Below are 14,110 nucleotides of genomic sequence, written 5' to 3' on the forward strand. Positions count from 1 at the left end.
ACAGTCGGTGGTGTAGATCAGTGGATGAGCAGAGATGGCGCGGCGCTTCGTGTCGGTGCTCGTGGCGGCACTGGACGCACGTCGTATCCCGCGGCGGCGGCGGCAGTGTGTTCTGTGGGCTCTGAAATCAGTCCTTAGTTGACAGCAGCCAGCTACAGTAGCCAACTAGCCCAACAAGTAGTCCGCTCCGACGGGGCTCTCGGGTGGAGAACCTGCTGCTAGCTGACGGCTGTGTTTGGCGACCGCATCCACTGCTCCAGTATAACAGTAGCATCTTTTCACGCCGCCGCGGTCATTGAATGAAGATTTTTGGGGGGTTGGTTGATGACTCAGCGCAGGGAGACTCGTCTGATGAAAGGGTTCCCACGGGCCTGGAAAACCCTGGAAAGTTTTGGATTTGAGAAAAATATAATTAGCCCTTGAATACATTTGGAAGCAAACAGTAAAATGTCGCAGCTCAGTTTCTGCCGATGGACGGACAGGAAGTGTCCTTGACATAAACCTGGAAGTCCTTGAAAGTGATGTCACTGTACTGTTGGCGTTTCCATGGTAACACACAGCATGTTTGATGTAACGCAGTGATGTCACGGTTTGATGTTACTCCCCTTTTTCCTCCTCCTCTCCCTCCTCTCCTTCTCCACGTTTTTTATCCTCCCTCTACTCCTCCTCCTTTTCCTCTTCCACTTCTCTCCCTTCTCCTCTTCCTCCTCCTCTTCCTCCTCCACTTTGTTCCCCTCCCTCCTCCTTCATCCTCCCTCTCCTGCTCCTTCATCCTCCCTCTCCCTTTCCATACCTCCTCTTTCTCCCCCTCCTCCCCCTCAGGGCCGTGGTTCAGGGTTTCCAGGCAGGAGGAGGTCCAGAGGAGGAGGTCTTGGAGGAGGAAGAGGAGGGAGAGGAAGGAGCCGGCTGAAGACTCAGGACACTCTGACTGTGTCACCTGGAGTAAGACAACACACACACACACACACACACACAGGTGAATCACCGTGGTAACAGAGGTGGGCGTGGCTCTGAGACCGTTTAGCTCGGACTTGTCTTTTTGTCTTAACTCTTTCAGTCCAGTGTAAATGTACTGTCAGTCCATTGTTGCACAGGAGATCAGTAGTTGATGTAAAAGGTATTGATTACTGCTGTCTGTCAGTGTGCGTATGTGGAGCCGTTCCAGCCGAAGGAAGAGGAGGAGAATTCGATGCACAACACGGTGGTGATGTTCTCCACCTCCGACCACTACACCCTCAGACAGGTACACCTTCACCAGAGTCCTGTTTAAAATCTTTCGATTCTAGTGTCAGTATAATATATATAATCAGTATACCGCCTGAGTTTCAGCACCCTGATTATTTGCACTTCAGTGTTGCTGGGGAAGTTTCCCGGAGATCCTGACGGTAGTTTGTAGTTTGTCCGAGTGTTTCCTGACGTTCCCATCAGCCTCAGCTGCGCTCTGTGGTTACTGCTAACCAGCTAATGTTAGCATGCTAACACATTATAGCTGCTGTTAACGTTCAGCTCAAAGCAGCCTCTCAGAGCTGCTAGCAGGGCTGCAGTCTGTCTAGTCTTTCAGAGCTCATCGTGACCTTCAGGGACCTTCATTTTGTGCAGTTTGACAGATGATTCAGTCTGTTTCTGCAGTAAAGACGTCGAGAGGCACTTTGGGCTCATTTTCTCGTTAAAAGTGCATTTCTTCCTCAACACATCGCCATCACAAACCGTCAGAAAGTCCTGCAGGTTAAACTGGACTGACGAAACACTGTTAGTGCTGAGTGACTCGAACAGACTAGCCTAGCAACATTAAGGCTACGCTGTCTGAACGTAACGTAAGGTAGGAACTCATATGTTAATGTGTCTCGTCCTAAAGTCTCTTACAGCCCCCCTTTAAAACTTAATATCCAGGTAAATATGTTACACCGGGCCAATAGTGTTAGTGTTTTTCTACCAAACCCTTTCTGTCATTGAAGCCAAAGTTGTAAAACGTCTGAACACAAGCAGCTGCAGAGCTTGGTCCAGATAAAGTCTGAAACTGGAGATTGAAATGATTTAAATCAGGAAACCTGATCAACAACATTATGAGTGTGAACAGATATTTGATGATACTCAGAGCTACAGACACCGTTCAGTCAGTAGTTTGATACTCAGCTCTAACAATCACTGTTGATCCAGGTCAGTAAATTAACATCTGTGTGTGTGTGTGTGTGTGTGTGTGTGTGTGTGTGTGTGTGTGCGTGCAGGACATGTGTGTGGTGTGTGGTAGTTTTGGTCAGGGCGCTGAAGGCAGACTGTTGGCCTGTTCTCAGTGTGGACAGTGTTACCATCCCTACTGTGTTAACGTCAAGGTCAGTATGTTTACACTCTGTCTGTATGATTAATTCCTGTTAATCAATAATGATCAGTGTCGACGATTTAAAACAGGCATTCTCTTTATGGACTTTTGAATACAGAAACATGTAATACAACTGGAATTTGATTATCCTGGTTACTGTTAACTGTAACCTGGTTACTGTTAACTATAACTGGTTACTGTGAACTATAACCTGGTTACTGTTAACTATAACTGGTTACTGTTAACTATAACCTGGTTACTGTTAACTGTAACCTGATTACTGTTAACTGTAACCTGGTTACTGTTAACTATAACTGGTTTCTGTGAACTATAACCTGGTTACTGTTAACTGTAACCTGATTACTGATAACTATAACCTGGTTACTGTGAACTATAACCTGATTACTGTCAACTAAAACGGGTTACTGATAATTATAACTGGTTACTGTGAACTATAACCTGATTACTGTCAACTATAACTCGTTACTGATAACTATAACTGGTTACTGTTAACTATAACCTGTTTACTGATAACTATAACTGGTTACTGATAACTATAACCTGGTTACTGTTAACTATAACCTGTTTACTGATAACTATAACTGGTTACTGATAACTATAACCTGGTTACTGCTAACCAGCTAATGTTAGCATGCTAACACATTATAGCTGCTGTTAACGTTCAGCTCAAAGCAGCCTCTCAGAGCTGCTAGCAGGGCTGCAGTCTGTCTAGTCTTTCAGAGCTCATCGTGACCTTCAGGGACCTTCATTTTGTGCAGTTTGACAGATGATTCAGTCTGTTTCTGCAGTAAAGACGTCGAGAGGCACTTTGGGCTCATTTTCTCGTTAAAAGTGCATTTCTTCCTCAACACATCGCCATCACAAACCGTCAGAAAGTCCTGCAGGTTAAACTGGACTGACTGAAACACTGTTAGTGCTGAGTGACTCGAACAGACTAGCCTAGCAACATTAAGGCTACGCTGTCTGAACGTAACGTAAGGTAGGAACTCATATGTTAATGTGTTTACTGATAACTATAACTGGTTACTGATAACTATAACCTGGTTACTGATAACTGTAACCTGGTTACTGTTAACTATAACCTGGTTACTGTTAACTATAACCTGGTTACTGGTAACTATAACCTGGTTACTGTCTGCTGTTGTGTCCAGATCACGCGGGTCATCCTGACCAAAGGGTGGCGCTGTCTGGAGTGTACGGTGTGTGAGGCGTGCGGCGAGGCCAGCGACCCCGGACGACTGTTGCTATGTGACGACTGTGACATCAGCTACCACACCTACTGCCTGGACCCGCCCCTTCATACAGTACCTAAAGGAGCCTGGAAGTGCAAGTGGTGGGTTCACCTGTCAATCACCTGACTTCCTGTGTGTGTGTGTGTGTGTGTGTGTGTGTGTGTGTGTTCTCCTCAGGTGTGAGTTTCCTCCTCTCTGACAGTGTGTGTGTGTGTTCTCCTCAGGTGTGTGTTTCCTCTCTCTCTGTGTGTGTGTGTGTGTGTGTGTGTGTTCTCCTCAGGTGTGTGTTTCCTCCTCTCTGACAGTGTGTGTGTGTGTGTGTGTTCTCCTCAGGTGTGTGTTTCCTCCTCTCTCTGTGTGTGTGTGTGTGTGTTCTCCTCAGGTGTGTGTTTCCTCCTCTCTGACAGTGTGTGTGTTCTCCTCAGGTGTGTGTTTCCTCCTCTCTGACAGTGTGTGTGTGTGTTCTCCTCAGGTGTGTGTTTCCTCCTCTCTGACTGTGTGTGTGTGTGTGTGTGTGTGTGTTCTCCTCAGGTGTGTGTTTCCTCCTCTCTGACAGTGTGTGTGTGTGTGTGTGTTCTCCTCAGGTGTGTGTTTCCTCCTCTCTGACAGTGTGTGTGTGTGTTCTCCTCAGGTGTGTGTTTCCTCCTCTCTGACAGTGTGTGTGTTCTCCTCAGGTGTGTGTTTCCTCCTCTCTGACAGTGTGTGTGTGTGTTCTCCTCAGGTGTGTGTTTCCTCCTCTCTGACAGTGTGTGTGTGTGTGTGTGTGTGTTCTCCTCAGGTGTGTGTTTCCTCCTCTCTGACAGTGTGTGTGTGTGTGTGTGTGTGTGTGTTCTCCTCAGGTGTGTGTTTCCTCCTCTCTGACAGTGTGTGTGTGTGTGTGTGTGTGTGTTCTCATCAGGTGTGTGTTTCCTCCTCTCTGACAGTGTGTGTGTTCTCCTCAGGTGTGTGTTTCCTCCTCTCTGACAGTGTGTGTGTGTGTGTGTGTGTGTGTGTTCTCATCAGGTGTGTGTTTCCTCCTCTCTGACAGTGTGTGTGTTCTCCTCAGGTGTGTGTTTCCTCCTCTCTGACAGTGTGTGTGTTCTCCTCAGGTGTGTGTGGTGTGTCCAGTGTGGCTCCGCCTCCCCCGGGCTGCACTGTGATTGGCAAAGTAACTACAGTCGCTGTGGGCCGTGCGGCAGTCTGAGCTGCTGTCCTCTGTGTCAGAGACCGTACACACAGGACGACCTCATACTGCAGTGTCAGCAGTGCGACAGGTAACACACACACACACACACACGCCGACTAGCTACAGGTTTCACACACTGAGCTCCTGGAGCCTGAAGCTTGACTTGCACTGAGAGATGGTAACAGTAATATTTAATGAAGGTGGACTAAATATTATCAGTGTGACCTGATGTTTCCCCCCGCCGCCACAAATGAATTGGGTCTTTCCACAAAGGCTGATATTAAAATTTAAAGAGAGAGGAGGATTTAAAGGAGACCCGCTTGTAACGGTGTAGAAACAAGGACTTGGATCTTAATTTATTGGACATTTAAAGGCTAAACAACTGAGCAGCAACGTGTCAAAACTGACAAAACAAGACGGTTCGTACCTCGTTCACATTTGCACTTTTCACGTGTGTGTGTGTGTGTGTGTGTGTGTGTGTGTGTGCGCAGGTGGGTCCATGCTGTGTGTCAGGGTCTGACTACTGAAGATGAGGTGGAGGTGGCTGCTGATGAAGGCTTCGACTGTTCTCTGTGCCGAACACACGGCCGCATCTCGTACGGTAAAAACAAACTATTCGTGAAGATATGTGTAGCCTACAGCTAACAGCAGCTACAGCTAACTGCAGCTACAGCTACAGCTAACAGCACCTACAGCTAACAGCAGCTACAGCTAACAGCACCTACAGCTAACAGCAGCTACAGCTACAGCTAACAGCAGCTACAGCTAACTGCAGCTACAGCTAACACCAGCTACAGCTAACAGCACCTACAGCTAACAGCAGCTACAGCTAACAGCAGCTACAGCTAACTGCAGCTACAGCTAACAGCAGCCTTAGCCTACAGCTAACAGCAGCTACAGCTACAGCTAACTGCAGCTACAGCTAACTGCAGCTACAGCTAACTGCAGCTACAGCTACAGCTAACAGCACCTACAGCTAACAGCAGCTACAGCTAACAGCACCTACAGCTAACAGCAGCTACAGCTACAGCTAACATCAGCTACAGCTAACTGCAGCTACAGCTAACACCAGCTACAGCTAACACCAGCTACAGCTAACACCAGCTACAGCTAACAGCACCTACAGCTAACAGCAGCTACAGCTAACAGCACCTAGAGCTACAGCTAACAGCAGCCTTAGCCTACAGCTAACAGCAGCTACAGCTAACAGCAGCTACAGCTAACAGCAGCTACAGCTAACTGCAGCTACAGCTAACTGCAGCTACAGCTACAGCTAACAGCACATACAGCTAACTGCAGCTACAGCTAACAGCACCTAGAGCTACAGCTAACAGCAGCTACAGCTAACAGCAGCTACAGCTAACAGCAGCTACAGCTAACTGCAGCTACAGCTAACTGCAGCTACAGCTAACTGCAGCTACAGCTAACTGCAGCTACAGCTAACTGCAGCTACAGCTAACAGCTGCCTTAGCCTACAGCTAACAGCAGCTACAGCTAACAGCAGCTACAGCTAACAGCAGCCTTAGCCTACAGCTAACAGCAGCCTTAGCCTACAGCTAACAGCAGCTACAGCTACAGCTAACTGCAGCTACAGCTAACTGCAGCTACAGCTAACAGCAGCCTTAGCCTACAGCTAACAGCAGCTACAGCTACAGCTAACTGCAGCTACAGCTAACTGCAGCTACAGCTAACTGCAGCTACAGCTACAGCTAACAGCACCTACAGCTAACAGCAGCTACAGCTAACAGCACCTACAGCTAACAGCAGCTACAGCTACAGCTAACATCAGCTACAGCTAACTGCAGCTACAGCTAACACCAGCTACAGCTAACACCAGCTACAGCTAACACCAGCTACAGCTAACAGCACCTACAGCTAACTGCAGCTACAGCTAACAGCACCTAGAGCTACAGCTAACAGCAGCCTTAGCCTACAGCTAACAGCAGCTACAGCTAACAGCAGCTACAGCTAACTGCAGCTACAGCTAACAGCACCTACAGCTAACAGCACCTACAGCTAACAGCTGCCTTAGCCTACAGCTAACTGCAGCTACAGCTAACAGCAGCTACAGCTAACAGCAGCTACAGCTAACAGCTACAGCTACAGCTAACAGCAGCTACAGCTAACTGCAGCTACAGCTAACTGCAGCAGCTAACTGCAGCTACAGCTAACAGCAGCTACAGCTAACAGCAGCCTTAGCCTACAGCTAACAGCAACTACAGCTAACAGCAGCCTTAGCCTACAGCTAACTGCACCTTACAGCTAACAGCAGCCTTAGCCTACAGCTAACAGCAGCAGCAAGTAAACAGCACCTACAGTCATCCCTACGTCACCGAGCTATCCGCTCCACCTGTTCCATCACGACGTCCATCTTCTGCTCGTAGTCTCGACACTGCAGCTCATGTTCCTTACGTTTTATTGTGAAATTTGGAGGAGACAGTGTGTTGGCCTGATGATAACCGTGTGTGTGTGTGTGTGTGTGTGTGTGTGTGTGTGTGTGTGTTTCAGGGAGGTCGGACAGCTTTGAGTCTCCCTACATGGCGCAGATCATCTCCAGGATCAGAGAACCGGGTCAGTGTGACTCTGCAGACACAGTTCTGGTCTAACAGACACCAGAACTGCTCAGTCAGTTCACACCTGACAAGTGATGAAAGCTGTTTAAACATGTCCTGCAAACTAATCAGGAAAATGGCTTTGTTTTTGTGAATAAAATTCCAATAGATTGAGTTTCTGAAACTGAAATTTAAAGGAAAATAAAACACTAACCTTCACCCGACTTTATCCAGAAACAGAGGAATAACTTCAGTTTAACATAATAAAATTAAACGAAGTGTAAATGCCCAGTTCCTCAATTCCCCGTCTCTGTTTTTCCTTTTGTCTTTGTGTATTTGTGTGTGTGTGTGTGTGTGTGTGTGTGTGTGTGTGCGTGCAGACACAAAGACGTACACTCAGGACGGCGTGTGTTTGACGGAGTCGGGTCTGTCTCAGCTGCAGTCTCTGGTCGAACCTCTGACGTCGCCGCGCAGGTACCGCAGGTAAACGCGCTGTTGTCTTTATTTACACCCACTCACTAATGAGCTGACTGACACGGCTAACGTTAGCACGCTAACACACAAGCCCTTGAGACTGAGGAGTCGTCGCCATGTTGTCGACAGATCTGACTCTTGATCAGAATGCTGTCTAATAATGATGTAAACTGATGAAGACTTTAAATTACATTTCACAAAAAACACCTCAAATTACAAAACATGATGCTAACAATGAAACTAAATCACAGAATACTTGATTAGCTTAGCTTAGCTGCTCACTCTGAACACACACATGAGCGCAGGTAAAAGTCAGAGCCACATTGACAAACTGTTGGCAGCTAAGTTTAATAAATCATTTGTCTGAAAGAGTTATTGTTATATTACAGCTAATGATGCTGCAGCGACTTCCTGTTTACATAGCTGATTGCTCCTGATTGGACAGCGCTCCAGATGTTTCCTAGCAACAGATTTACACATTAAAGTCTTTACTCGCTGAGACGTTTAAGGTTTTAAGGTTTCGTAAATCACCGGTCTGAAAGTAGTTAGCGGTTCCTGAGCGCTCAGGACGGACAGCAGCTCAGAGTCCAGGTGAGTTCTTCAGGTGTGGAGGTGCTGAGTCATCGCACTGATCAGCTGTTTCCTGTCTGCCCCTGCAGGTGTAAACCCAAACTGAAGCTGAGGATCATCAACCAGAACAGTGTGTCTGTCCTGCAAACTCCACCTGACGCCGACCCCCCCACTGAGCATGCCCACAGCAGAGGTCAGAGGTCACGCACACACGCACACGCACGCACACACAACACAACACCTGCTGTGTTAACCCCGCCCCCCCTCTCCAGGTGACGTGGAGTGTGAGATGAAATCCGACTCCAGCCCAGAGCGAGACCACGCCCACGATAATGATGTCACCAAGGAGCCAGAGGTTGCCGACGGCAACAAGAAGAGGAAGAGGAAACCCTACAGGCCTGGTGAGGAGGGGCGGGGAGTGCTGATGTCACATGATCATGTGATCTGTTCTGCTGCGATGCAAAGTGATGAACTAATGTTCAGTGTCTCCTGTCTGTCTCTGTCTCTGCCTGTCTCTCTGTCTCTGCCTGTCTCCTGTCTTCTGTCTGTCTCTGCCTGTCTCCTGTCTTCTGTCTGTCTCTGCCTGTCTCCTGTCTGTCTGTCTGCCTCTTTGCATCTCTGTCTGTCTCTGCCTGTCTCTGTCTCTGCCTGTCTCTCTGTCTCTGCCTGTCTCTGTCTCCTGTCTGTCTCTGTCTCTGCCTGTCTCTCTGTCTCTCTGTCTCTGCCTGTCTCTGTCTCTGCCTGTCTCTCTGTCTCTGCCTGTCTCTGTCTCCTGTCTGTCTCTGTCTCTGCCTGTCTCTCTGTCTCTCTGTCTCTGCCTGTCTCTCTGTCTCTGCCTGTCTCTGTCTCCTGTCTGTCTCTGTCTCTGCCTGTCTCTCTGTCTCTCTGTCTCCTGCCTGTCTCTCTGTCTCTGCCTGTCTCTCTGTCTCCTGCCTGTCTCTCTGTCTCTGCCTGTCTCTGTCTCCTGCCTGTCTGTCTGCCTGTCTCTCTGTCTCTGCCTGTCTCTCTGTCTCTGCCTGTCTCTCTGTCTCCACCTGTCTGCATCTCCGCCTGTCTCCTGTCTCTGCCTGTCTCTGTCTCTGCCTGTCTCTGTCTCTGCCTGTTTCTGTCTCTGCCTGTCTCTGTCTCCGCCTGTCTGTCTCCGCCTGTCTCCTGTCTGTCTGTCTCTGCCTGTCTGTCTCTGCCTGTCTGTCTCTGCCTGTCTCCTGTCCGCCTGTCTCTCTGTCTCTGCCTGTCTCCTGTCTGTCTCTGCCTGTCTGTCTCCGCCTGTCTGTCTCCGCCTGTCTCTGTCTCTGCCTGTCTCTGTCTCTCTGTCTGCCTGTCTGTCTGTCTCCGCCTGTCTGTCTCCGCCTGTCTGTCTCTGCCTGTCTCCTGTCTGTCTGTCTCTGCCTGTCTGTCTCTGCCTGTCTGTCTCCGCCTGTCTCCTGTCTCTGTCTCTGCCTGTCTCCTGTCTGCCTGTCTCTCTCTGTCTCTGCCTGTCTGTCTCCGCCTGTCTCCTCCTCTCTCTCTCTGCCTGTCTCCTGTCTGTCTGTCTCTGCCTGTCTGTCTCTGCCTGTTTCTGTCTCTGCCTGTCTCCTGTCTCTCTCTCTGCCTGTCTCCTGTCTGCCTGTCTCTGTCTCTGCCTGTCTCCTGTCTGTCTGTCTCTGCCTGTCTGTCTCTGCCTGTCTCTGTCTCTGCCTGTCTGTCTCCGCCTGTCTCCTGTCTGTCTGTCTCTGCCTGTCTGTCTCTGCCTGTTTCTGTCTCCTGTCTGTCTCTGTCTCCTGTCTCTCTGTCTCTGCCTGTTTCTGTCTCTGCCTGTCTCCTGTCTCTCTCTCTGCCTGTCTCCTGTCTGCCTGTCTCTGTCTCCTGCCTGTCTCTGTCTGCCTGTGTCTCAGGTATCGGGGGGTTCATGGTGCGTCAGCGTGGGGGGAAGGCCGGTCCCAGCAGAATCAAACTGTGTAGAAAAGATTCAGCAGAGACGCTGCTGGGCCGAGACGAAGGTGAGCGCTCACCTGTACCTGTGGACGTCAGCGTGTTCTGTGTAAGAATACAAACTAACGGACTACAGTCTGACGCACAGGTGATTGTGTGTGTCGCACATCAGGCCTTCTGGTCGCAGACGTTTCCATGGAGACGGCGGCCCCCGCCGACCAGACGATGGAGAAGGTGAAGAAGAGGTACAGGAAGAAGAAGACGAAGCTGGAGGAGGCCTTCCCTTCTTATCTCCAGGTAACGCACGCACGCACACACGCACACGCGCGCACAGAGCTCTCTGAGTAGATCCCAGTGCTCTGATTGGCTGTTCCTCCTGCAGGAGGCGTTCTTCGGGCGGGATCTTCTGGACCGCAGCCGGCAGGTGGACAGGAGGCCGGGGCCAGAGACGCCAGGTGCCAGCCAATCAGGAGCGGTGACGGGTAACGTGAAAGGCCCCGCCCCTGGATTGCATGGCCCCTCCCCCTCAGGCCTGCCGGTTGGCGCCATGGCAACCAACGCCATCAAGAAGCAGGGAGCGCTGCGTGAGTTATTCCTGAATTTTCTTTCTTAATCATATTTGCATATCGACATCTTTCATTTGTGTTTGAGACGCATTGTGTGTGTGTGTGTGTGTGTGTGTGTGTGTGTGTGTGTGTGTGTGTGTGTGTAATCATGATGTGTGTGTGTGAATCATCCAGCCATGTCGGAGGAAGCTCTGTTGGATCTGTCTGACGTTCTCAACACTGATCCTCACATACTGGCCACAGGACACACAGGTACACACACACACACAGGTACACACACACACACACACACACACAGGTACACACACACACAGGTACACACACACACACACAGGTACACACACACACACACACAGGTACACACACACACACACACAGGTACACACACACACACACAGGTACATGTACACACACACACACAGGTACACAGAGACACACACACACACACACACACACACACACAGGTACACACACAGGTACACAGAGACACACACAGGTACACACACAGGTACACACACACACACACAGGTACACACACAGGTACACACACACACACACACACACAGGTACAGACACACACACAGAGACACACACAGGTACACACACAGGTACACACAGGTACAGAGACACACACAGGTACACAGAGACACACACAGGTACACACACAGGTACACACAGACACACACAGGTACACACACAGGTACACAGACACACACACACACACACACACACACACACACACACAGCTAGCTGACGGGTGTCCTTCCTCACCCACCGTCCCCTCACCAGTGTCCATGTGTCTCTGTTTCCTGTGCGGTCCTGTTGCAGCAGGTGAACAGGTGAGCAGGTGAGCAGGTGAACAGGTGAGCAGGTGTGAGGAGGACACATTATAGTTCCAGCAGCAGTTTGGTGACGTTGGTACACGTTGAGTGTTTCAGACGCGACAGCAGCGTTACGGAAGCGGTCAGGATGCTCAGTGATATTAGTCCGCCGGTCCGTCGCTGCTGGAGGACTGAGTGCTGATACCAACGAAGAAGAGTGTTCTCTCGCAGGCCGCGGCCCTGATGGAGTTTACACCTTCAGTTGTTTGTTCAGACCATAACTGTGTGTGTTTGTTTTCAGGTCAGTTCCAGGTGGAGCGCTCCCCCTCTCCGTTCGGTAAGACTCCACAGGAGGACCCTCTTCCTCCTCCTCTTCTCTTCTTCCTCACGCAGACCTTTGGCGTCTCATTCTAACTCTGCGTCTCTCTCTGGAAGTTGAAATGTCCCAGTCGTAGTTCTTGTGGAGCGCCACAGTGATTGTTTAATCAGGGAGCTTCAGAGCTGCTGGTTGGTGCAGCTGTTTCCAGTCTTTATGCTAAGCTAAGCTAACCGGCTGCAGCTTCAGCGTACAGACGTGAGCGCGGCATCAGTCTGAACCTCGGACTCTGAGAGGAAGAGGATTTCACTACGTGTTGAACTGTTGCTTTGATCTCCAGGTAGTTAGTGAGCGAGGGGACTGAAACAGCTGGGTGGTGTTAATGTAAATCCAGACTGTATTTAAATGATGTCCCTAAGGCGAAGCATATAAACAGAAAACGGTAGCGCACCTGACCCTGAGCCCTGCGTACGCTGCAGAGGAGGAAGATCTGCCAGAAGGAAACCGCTAAACTTCATCTTGTTCTGATGTCAAAGTTAAACCGAGATGAATTCAGGAAAGTGATGAGTTCGAGTGGCTCAGTCTGACTGCAGGATCGTTTAAAAGCTTCTTCTTCTCCTGCAGATAACACTGCCTGGTTCTTCTTCTTCTTCTTCTTCTCCTGCAGATAACACTGCCTGGTTCTTCTTCTTCTCCTGCAGATAACACTGCCTGGTTCTTCTTCTTCTTCTTCTTCTCCTGCAGATAACCCTGCCTGGTTCTTCTTCTTCTTCTCCTGCAGATAACCCTGCCTGGTTCTTCTTCTTCTTCTCCTGCAGATAACACTGCCTGGTTCTTCTTCTTCTTCTCCTGCAGATAACACTGCCTGGTTCTTCTTCTTCTTCTTCTTCTTCTCCTGCAGATAACACTGCCTGGTTCTTCTTCTCCTCCTGCAGATAACACTGCCTGGTTCTTCTTCTTCTTCTTCTCCTGCAGATAACACTGCCTGGTTCTTCTTCTTCTTCTTCTCCTGCAGATAACACTGCCTGGTTCTTCTTCTTCTTCTTCTCCTGCAGATAACACTGCCTGGTTCTTCTTCTTCTTCTCCTGCAGATAACACTGCCTGGTTCTTCTTCTTCTTCTTCTCCTGCAGATAACCCTGCCTGGTTCTTCTTCTTGTTCTTCTCCTGCAGATAACACTGCCTGGTTCTTCTTCTTCTTCTTCTCCTGCAGATAACCCTGCCTGGTTCTTCTTCTTCTTCTTCTCCTGCAGATAACCCTGCCTGGTTCTTCTTCTTCTTCTCCTGCAGATAACACTGCCTGGTTCTTCTTCTTCTTCTCCTGCAGATAACCCTGCCTGGTTCTTCTTCTTCTTCTTCTCCTGCAGATAACCCTGCCTGGTTCTTCTTCTTCTCCTGCAGATAACACTGCCTGGTTCTTCTTCTTCTCCTGCAGATAACACTGCCTGGTTCTTCTTCTTCTCCTGCAGATAACACTGCCTGGTTCTTCTTCTTCTCCTGCAGATAACACTGCCTGGTTCTTCTTCTTCTTCTTCTCCTCCAGATAACACTGGCTGGTTCTTCTTCTTCTTCTCCTGCAGATAACACTGCCTGGTTCTTCTTCTTCTTCTCCTGCAGATAACACTGCCTGGTTCTTCTTCTTCTTCTTCTTCTCCTCCAGATAACACTGCCTGGTTCTTCTTCTCCTCCTGCAGATAACACTGCCTGGTTCTTCTTCTTCTTCTTCTCCTGCAGATAACACTACCTGGTTCTTCTTCTTCTCCTGCAGATAACACTACCTGGTTCTTCTTCTTCTCCTGCAGATAACACTGCCTGGTTCTTCTTCTTCTTCTCCTGCAGATAACACTGCCTGGTTCTTCTTCTTCTTCTCCTGCAGATAACACTGCCTGGTTCTTCTTCTTCTTCTCCTGCAGATAACACTGCCTGGTTCTTCTTCTTCTTCTCCTGCAGATAACACTGCCTGGTTCTTCTTCTTCTTCTCCTGCAGATAACACTGCCTGGTTCTTCTTCTTCTTCTTCTCCTGCAGATAACACTGCCTGGTTCTTCTTCTTCTTCTTCTCCTGCAGATAACACTGCCTGGTTCTTCTTCTTCTTCTTCTTCTCCTGCAGATAACACTGCCTGGTTCTTCTTCTTCTTCTTCTTCTTCTTCTCCTGCAGATAACAC

The 14,110-nt window shown here is 49.3% G+C and overlaps 1 protein-coding gene across 1 annotated transcript in view; it reads left to right on the top strand.

Annotated features, from left to right (window-relative positions):
* Nucleotides 1-14,110, top strand: part of kmt2ca (lysine (K)-specific methyltransferase 2Ca) — an 84,567-nt gene that overhangs the window by 25,267 nt on the left and 45,190 nt on the right. The window contains 15 exon segments of the mRNA XM_044176282.1: nt 823-942; nt 1,142-1,243; nt 2,226-2,330; nt 3,490-3,671; nt 4,659-4,823; nt 5,227-5,336; nt 7,244-7,306; nt 7,668-7,770; nt 8,421-8,524; nt 8,604-8,732; nt 10,206-10,310; nt 10,391-10,539; nt 10,625-10,826; nt 10,983-11,060; nt 11,931-11,966. Coding sequence (XP_044032217.1) covers nt 823-942; nt 1,142-1,243; nt 2,226-2,330; nt 3,490-3,671; nt 4,659-4,823; nt 5,227-5,336; nt 7,244-7,306; nt 7,668-7,770; nt 8,421-8,524; nt 8,604-8,732; nt 10,206-10,310; nt 10,391-10,539; nt 10,625-10,826; nt 10,983-11,060; nt 11,931-11,966 — 1,753 coding nt within the window.

This window comes from Siniperca chuatsi, linkage group LG19 (assembly GCF_020085105.1).
Source record: "Siniperca chuatsi isolate FFG_IHB_CAS linkage group LG19, ASM2008510v1, whole genome shotgun sequence".
NCBI lineage: Eukaryota > Metazoa > Chordata > Actinopteri > Centrarchiformes > Sinipercidae > Siniperca > Siniperca chuatsi.